The sequence below is a fragment of the Lepidochelys olivacea genome (genome assembly GCF_965140295.1).
Source record: "Lepidochelys olivacea isolate rLepOli2 genome assembly, chromosome: 2".
NCBI lineage: Eukaryota > Metazoa > Chordata > Testudines > Cheloniidae > Lepidochelys > Lepidochelys olivacea.
Window position 1 is genome coordinate 187,591,029 of NC_140412.1, and position 8,935 is coordinate 187,599,963.

The window sequence follows — 8,935 nt, forward strand, 5'->3', positions numbered from 1 at the left end:
TGCGATTAATCACGATTAATTTCTTTTAGTTAATCGCATGAGATAACTGTGATTAATTGACAGCCCTACTAATTTAATCATGTAAAAAAGTTCTACCAATCCCAAAGGATCGGACACATTGCCTCCCAGGTTAATGAATATTCCAGATCTTACCCAAAAACATGCTTACAACTAATTCTTATTAACTAAAATAAAATTTATTTAAAATGAAAAGAGAGTTTGGTTAAAAGATCAATATACATGAAGTTCAGAGTCATAGCAGAGATGGTAAGCTTTATAGTAGCAAAGCATTCTTTTAGATTTTAGTCCACAGGTTATAGTCCAATGTCCAATATTATATTCAGGGCGGACCAGTCAGAACTGGGATCTCAATCTTGTGGCTTAAGCTTCCCCTGCATTGAAGCATCAAGCAGATCTGAGATGACAGCATCAAGACTCAAGAGTCTTTTTATACAGTGTCCTAGCATCCATTTGGCCATACAGTCCTGGGCAAACAATAGGCTTTTGATGTAACCTTCTGCTTCCTAAACACCACCAGTAATTAGTTACACGAATTAACATAGGGCAATTTATTCATTTAGACAGTCTATCACAAACTTCAGAGACATATAGACAATGACATTACTTCACCCAAGATTCATCTAAATGTTCATATTCCCTTTTGATCTCTGAATCCATAGCTATAGTGACAGACAGGAACTGTCCGTTTACATGGCTAACATTTATGAGTACACATATACAATTAGTATCACGCCTAACTTTAACAAGATAGGTTTGCATTGCAAAGTTCTAGCCTATCTAGCATCGAATGGCCTTAATTATCATTTCTAACATGTCTCTACAGGCTGATTAGCCTGCAGGATGCTTAACCCTTTCCGGCCATGTGTTACACTCTTTATAAGATTTGTTGCAGGTATATAACCATGGTAGAAATAATGATTTGCATGATTATATTTCAATTAGATAACGTCACAGAGCAAAGTGTTCTTTTATCTGAACAGGCTAGCCTGTCCTCAGAACCAAATTCTACCCCTTTACAGCCTGTGCAGCCCTGTTGACTTCAGTGGGGTTGTGTGGGGTATCAGGGCAGAATTGTGCCTAGATACTAACTAAAAAATAGGATTGTTAGATCATATTAAATTCTGTGTTCTTAAATAGGTCACCTCATGATGAATTATTCAACTGAGTCAAATCTTCTCTCCACTTTTTATGATGATTATTATCCTGAGTTGGGCTCCGTCTGCAGCACACAGAATATCAAGATCTTTGGATCAGTATTATTTTTCCATTTCTTTACTGTGTGGTGTTCGTGTTCGGCCTGGTGGGAAACAGCTTGGTCATTTTCGTTCTGATAGTTTGCAAGAAACTGATGTGTATGACTGATGTGTATTTGCTGAACCTTGCCATCTGTGACCTGCTTTTTGTTTTATCCCTCCCCTTCCTGTCTCATTATGCTTCAGACCAATGGACTTTTGGAAATGCAATGTGTAAAACAATATGTGGAGTTTACTACATTGGCTTCTACAGCAGCATATTCTTCATAACCCTCATGAGCGTAGACAGGTACTTAGCTATCGTCCATGCTGTGTATGCTCGGAGAGTTCGAACAACCATGCTCAGCATTGTTATAAGCCTTGCCGTTTGGTCAGTGGCCATTTTAGCTTCAATACCAAATATTTTCTTTATCCAAGAACTGAATGAAGATGGCATTATGAAGTGTGCTCCTTATTACCAGGATAATAGGGCTGCTTGGAAACTTGTAACCAATTCTAAAGTCAATGTTTTGGGTCTCTTGATCCCGCTTGGCATTCTCATTTTCTGCTACTCCCACATCTTGAAAAATCTGCAGAGATGCATGAACCGAAACAAGTATAAAGCAATGAAGCTGGTTTTCGTTGTTGTGGTTGTGTTTTTCCTCTTCTGGGCACCCTTCAACATTGCACTTTTTCTAGACTCTTTGCGAAGCCTGCACATCATAGATGACTGCGAGACAAGCAAAAGCCTAGACCTGGCCCTGCAGGTGACTGAAACCATCTCCTTCATCCACTGCTGCCTGAACCCAGTGATCTATGCTTTTGTGGGTGAAAAGTTCAAGAAATACCTTCAGGAAATACTCAGAAAGCATGCAAGATTCTTATTGATTTGCAAAGACCACAATGTCTTTCAGAGTCACTATAGTACCTCTTTCATGCGCACCCAGTCCTCACATTCTTCTGTCATGTAAAATAGAATGGGGCAAACACAACCATTCAAGCATGTATTTGGTGTGTTATAAGTATCAGTGACTTTGAAAGCAAATACTCCAGGCAGCTCAGTAAATACATAAAAAGCTATAAAGTATAACAGCTCAGACAATGTTATAATTTTAGTGTCCTTAAATATATCAATTTTAGCTTCATATATATAATATGCTACCTTACAAGGAGAACCAGGCTGTTATCAATATTATTATTTTTAATCCTAACCCTCACTCAAGTGCTCAGGGACCTATGGACATGTATAAGACATGTAACTATCAACTTAATTTCTGAGCTTGGTTTTGTAATATAATTCCAATTATCCAAATTCCCTTTATCCAAAAATCCTAATTACCCAAATCTACAGTGTGTCCATCTTGTAGCCTTATGTTAGTTCATCACACACACAACTTCTCAATTAGCCTCTTTGCATCTGTAAGCTCTAATCAACAGATTTGTATTTTTTATAGCAAGTCTCAATAAAGTTATTTTTTTACTCTTTTTAATAAAGTACAAAGCACGACGCTAACATTACCATTACTCCCTCTGTTCCCTGTATTTCTGTATCAGTGACAGTGCACCTCAAAATAGCACTTCCAATTATCTAAACACCTGGTTAGTCAAAAGATTGAGATGTTCCCCAAACCACTGGGATTTAACAGTAATGTACGTTGTCACTGGTGCTTTTAAAAAAAAAGTTTCCTGATGTATACTGCTTTTTTTCTGGTTGAGTTTAGTAGCCGCTCTTCTTAAACATGGACAATAGAAACTGAGAGTTACAAACCCCAAAGTTATGAACTGACTGGTCAACCATACACCTCATTTGGGAGCAGAAGTATGCGATAAGGCAGACGCAGAGACAAAAAAAATAAAATAAAAAGCAAATACAGCACAGCACTGTATTAAACGTAAACTATTAAAAAAAAAAGTAAAGTTTTAAAAAAAAAGATTTGACAAGCCAAGGAAAATGTTTCTATGCTTGTTTCATTTAAATTAAGTTGGTTAATAGCAGCATTTTTCTTCTGCATAGTAAAGTTTCAAAGCTGTATGAAGTCACTGTTCAGTTGTAAACTTTTGAAAGAACCACCATAACCTTTTGTTCAGAATTATGAACAACCTCCATTCCCAAGGTGTTTGTAACTCTGAGGTTCTAGCCCCGGCCCCTCCCCTGCTGTTCTCCCTCCGCTGCAGCCTCAGCTTGCCCGCCACCAGCGCTCTGGCCCGTTGCTCCTGCTGGACAGTGCGGGCGGTGTGGCTGGCTCTGGCCAGTCAGTGGGGCTGCGAGCTCCTGCTGCTCTGAACAGCATGGTAAGGGGCCAGGGAGCAGGGGCGTTGAATAAGGGGCAGGGGGTCCCGAGGGCAGTCAGGGGATGGGGAGCAGGGGGCGGTTTGATAAGCGTGGGAGTCTCGGGGGGGCTGTCAGGGGGCGGGGATGTGGATAGAGGTTGGGGCAGTCAGGGGACAGGGAGCAATGGGGGTAGGATGGGGAGTCAGGTCCCGGGGGGGGGGCGGTTAGGGGCAGGGGTGTGCATAGGGGTCAGGGCAGTCAGGGGACAGGGAGCCAGGAGGAGGTTGGATGGGGTGGAGGTTTGTGAGAGGCAGGGTCAGGGCACAGGGAACAGTTGGGGTTGGATAGGGGGTGGGGTCCGGGGGACAGTTAGGGGTGGGGGTCCCAGGAGGGGGTGGTCAGGGGACAAGGAGCAGGCGGGGTTGGATGGTTTGGGGGTTCTGAGGGGGGCAGTCAGGGGGTGAGAAGTGGGAGGGAGAGGATAGGGGGCAGGGGCCAGGCTGTTTGGGCAGGCACAGCCTTCCCTACCCAGCCCTCAATACAGTTTTGCAACCCCAATGTGGCCCTCGGGACAAAAAGTTTGCCCACCCCTGCTCTAAAGTCTTAAAGAGGGTACATACACATGGCTGGTAGAATCAGCATTTCAGTGGCATACTGAACATTCATCAAACACTGTATATGAGTGGTACTAAACCTTTAAAAAAGGAAGGGCCACTTTATTTATGTTTCTGTTTTGGTTCATCTCTGTCATCTCCTCTACTGTCTGTCTTTCTATTCTCTTTCCTTTCCCAGTTTATTAAAAAAATAGAAAGGCATTAAAAGTACACAGTCTATTTTTCCCTCATTTTTTGCTCCCCCATCCACATAGATCAGAAGGCTCCTCAGGGTGGTGGAACATACATTGGTGGCTCTTTGGTTTACTAAAACCAGCCATACCTTATACAGAAAACAAAACACGGATCAAATTTGTCTCTGAAATAACACTCAGCCACTCGATGTTACACAAAGTTTAATTTGGTTCAATAATTCAAAATTAGAAGCCATATTTTTCATTTTAAAATATCATTGCATTTCTTTCCCTGTGACAGAAGAAAACAGAGTAGGGACACAAACAGGAAACCACACATAGATAGATAGATTAGATAGATCACTGGAACAGTCAGTCTTGGAGAGAGACTCAAACATTTTAACATTTGGGTGTTTTCTTCAGCAACAAGTTATCTATTTTCCTCACAGTTTTTTACGTGAATTGCACAAAAAGCAAACAGTGAATACCAATAAAATAAATACAGATAATAATGTTTAAAAAGTAAAGTTGAATATGATAATATACTACTGCTATGTCCCCCCTTTTTAAAAAGGATTAAGTGACCATATTACTTTATCTCAACTTCTTAATATTAATATATTGTGATATAAAACTTACTGAGGACAATGCATTGTTCACCATGTTTGCTGATTGGATGGGGATGTAATGGGATTCCTGCATGTACTTCAAAGAGAAACAAAGCCCCCCATCCCCAAAGAGAGAGAGAAGCGTCACATAGACCAACACATGAGTGTTGGAATGCATCCGATGAAGTGAGCTGTAGCTCACGAAAGCTCATGCTCAAATAAATGGGTTAGTCTCTAAGGTGCCACAAGTCCTCCTTTTCTTTTTGCGAATACAGACTAACACGGCTGCCACTCTGAAACCTTCTCTGTAGACAGAGGGGAGAGGGTATATAAGATCTTGAAAAAGGGAAAGCAGCTGTGTGCAGCTCATAGCCTGTGTATGAAAGAGGCAAGCTCCTGCAAAAATTAAACACTGGTTGGGTGGCCAGAGACCACTCACCCCCACCTGCACCCCTCACCCTTTACCCCCCTTCTGTACCCCTTTCCTGCACCCACGCGGGGACACTGACCCGGAGTCATGGGAGAGCCGGTCCTTACTCCTTTCTCTCCCGCCTCCAGCCCTCAGGGGCAGGCCGGCTCTAGGTTTTTTGCCGCCCCAAGCAAAAAATTTGCTGCCCCACACTCAGGCGGGGCTTGGGCTCACAGGCGGCGCTGGAAGCGGAGGGAGTGATGTCACCTTCTCTCAGCGCCTGCAGGGGCTTTACCCCCTCCCCCACCCAGCTGCACAGAGAAGCCCCAATATAAGGGGTGGCACAAGGCAGCGCAGCAGCCCGTGTGCAGATAAGGCAGCACAGCCCCGGCTCCCCGGCAGGACGTGCCCTCTCCTCCCCAGGTAGCGGCTGGGCCCTGGCAGCTCAGCATCCCGAGCCTGGGGCTTCCTCTTTCTGCTGTGGCTGGGGGCGCAGCGCCCTCATCCCGTCTAAGTGGCGCAGCTCTGAGAGCGCAACTGAGGAGGGGTGACTACAGGTCAATCAGGTTCAGCTGAGAAGGGGTTATCAGAGATCAATTAGGATCAGCTGAAAGGGAGTAACCTGAAGTCAATTGGGATCAGCTGATTCCAACTAAGGGCTGCCTGAGATCTTTTTAAAACCTTCCCTGTTCGGAGAAGAGGGGTGAGAGAGAGAGAGAAGAAATGGACTGCCCCTGTGCAGCCAAGAGGGACTGTTTTTCACCAAGCCTGTCTCACCAACGCTAAAACCAGCACAGGCTGATGAGACCAAGAGGGTGCCTTGCCACACCATTTTACATGGTATGCACAGGCATATCCCACACGTGAGCAGAGGGCCACCACTGTTGCTCGAGTGTTGTGGGAGAAATATTTTTCAATGTATATTTTTCAGACACACTCTGACTAGGGAAGGGATTTTGAGGGTTGCCTCCTGAAGGAGGTGCAAAGGATGGCAGGAATTAAGAAGTTCAGAACAACATCTCACCACCCACAAGGTAACCCTCAGCCGGAGAGATTTAATCGGATTCTGTTGTATATGCTGGGGACTTTATGTCCAGAGCAAAAGGCAACCTGGAGCCAGCATGTAGCGTTTTTGGTGCATGCCCACAATGCCAAGAAGAACGAAGCTACAGGAGTCACCCCATATCTCTTGATGTTTGGGGAAGAGCCAAGATTACCCATAGACCTGTGCTTTGGGGTATCAGAGGATGGAGAAAGCTATGAGACACCTCTACAGTATGTTTCCTGACTAAGGGCTTGTCTACACTTACATTTTATAGCGCTCTAACTTGCTCCCTATCACCCCCCTGAGTGCAGCAAGTCTGAGCGCTTTAAAGCGCTAGTGTGGACAGGCTCTGAGCTAATCCCCTCATGGAGGTGGATTACCAGGAGCACTGGGAGAGCTCTCTCCCAGCACTCGCGCGTGACCACACTCGCACTTCAAAGCACTGCCAAGGGAAGTTATTACTGCTTGCTGTGTGCTCTACAATATCTGTGAGAGTAAGGGGGAGACGTTTATGGGAGGTTGAGGCAAATCGCCTGGTTGATGATTACATGCAGCCAGACACCAGGGTGATTAGAAGAGCACAGCAGGGTGGGCTGCGCATCAGAGAAGCTTTGAAAACCAGTTTCATGACTGGCCAGGCTACAGTGTGACACTTCTGTTTGTTTCTCCTTGATGAAAACCTGCCCCCTTGGTTCACTCTACTTCCCTGTAAGCCAACCGCCCTTCCCTCCCCGCTTTGATCACCACTTGTAGAGGCAATAAAGTCACTGTTGTTTCAAATTCATGCATTCTTTATTAATTCGTCACACAAATGAGGGGATAACTGCCAAGGTAGCCCAGGAGGGGTGGGGAGGACCGAAGGACAAGGCCACACTACACTTCAAAACTTATTGAATGCCAGCCTTCTGTTGCTTGGGCAATCCTCCTGGGTGGAGTGGTTGGGTGCTTGGAGCCTCCCACTGCGTTCTTGGATGTCTGGGTGAGGAGGCTACAGAACTTGGGGAGGAGGGCGGTTGGTTACACAAGGGCTGCAGCAACAGTCTTTTCTGCTGCCTTTCCTGCACCTCAACCATACACCGGAGCATATCAGTTTGATCCTCCAGTAGCCTCAGCATTGCATCCTGCCTCCTCTCATCACGCTGACGCCACCTCTCCTCTCGCTCGTCCCTCCTGTCCTCTCACTCATCCCTCCTGTCCTCGCGTTCATTTTGTGCTTTCCTAGACTCTGACATTGTCTCCCTCAACACATTGTGCTGGGCTCTTTCAGCGTGGGAGGCCTGCATGAGATCAGAGAACATTTCATCATGAGTGCGGTTTTTTTGGCTTCTAATCTTCGATAGCCTCTGGGATGGAGATGATAGGGGGAGCGCTGAAACATTTGCAGCTGCAGGAGGGAAAAAAGGGAGATTAGTCTTTAAAAAGAGACATTTTAGAGAACAATGGGTAGACTCTTTCATGGTGAACCAAGCTGTTAACATTACATAGCACATGTACTTTCTTTACAAGGTCACATTTTGCCTCTTATATCGAGGGCCTGCCGATATGGTGTGAGAGATTACACACGCAGGGTTGGCGGGCAACAGACTTCGGCTTGCAGGCAGACATGATAAGCCATAGTCTTATGGCTTCTTTAACCTTCCTAACATGTGGGAATGGTTTCAAACAGCAGCACCCCCATTTCACATACCAAGCACCCATTGGGTTGGCCCTTTAAAGTGGGTTGGCCATTTAAATGGTGGGGCTGTGGTTTTTGGGTTAATGTGCAGCACAAACCCAACTAAACCCCACCGCCTCCCCCCCCGCCACAATTCTCTGGGGTGATCGCTTCACCCTCCCCCTCCGCGTGGCTAACAGCGGGGATGATTTCTGTTCAGCCACAGGCAAACAGCCCAGCCAGAATGGCCACCTCTAAATGTCCCCTTAATAAAATTCCCCTATTTCAACCAGGTGACCATTAATGATAGCACTCTCCTGAGGGTAACATAGAGAGATAAAGAACAGATGTTGCTTGAATGCCAGCAAACACCGGGACCATATACTGCCGTGCTTTGTAATGCAATGATTCCAGACTACGTGCTGCTGGCCTGCCGTGGTAAAGTGTCCTACCATGGAGGACGAAATAAGGCTGCCCTCCCCAGAAACCTTTTGCAAAGACTTTGGGAATACCTCCAGGAGAGCTTCATTGAGATGTCCCTGGAGGATTTCCACTCCATCCCCAGACACGTTAACAGAGTTTTCCAGTAGCTGTACTGGCTGAAATGTATCCCAAGTCTTCAGGGCAAATTAATCATTAAATATGCTTGCTTTTAAACCGTGTATTATATTTACAAAGGTACACTCACCAGAGGTCCCTTCTCTGCCTTCTAGGTCCGGGAGCACGCCTTTGGTGGGTTGCGGGCCTTTTCCTATCTACCTGGCCAGTGCATCTGAGTTGAGAGTGCTGTCCAGAGCTGTCACAATGGAGCACTCTAGGATAGCTCCTGGAGGCCAATACCATTGAATTGCGTCCACACTACCCCAAATTGGACCCAGCAAGGTCGATTTCAGTGCTAATCCACTTG

General features: G+C 45.5%; 1 protein-coding gene across 1 annotated transcript; it reads left to right on the forward strand.

Moving 5' to 3' along the window:
- Positions 1-1,166: 1,166 nt before the first annotated feature.
- On the forward strand, positions 1,167-2,224 carry LOC311516766 (C-C chemokine receptor type 8-like; the record flags this gene model as incomplete). Its single annotated transcript, XM_084621107.1, is given in 2 exon segments — positions 1,167-1,277; positions 1,280-2,224. Coding segments are annotated over 2 exon segments (1,056 nt in total).
- Positions 2,225-8,935: the final 6,711 nt, after the last annotated feature.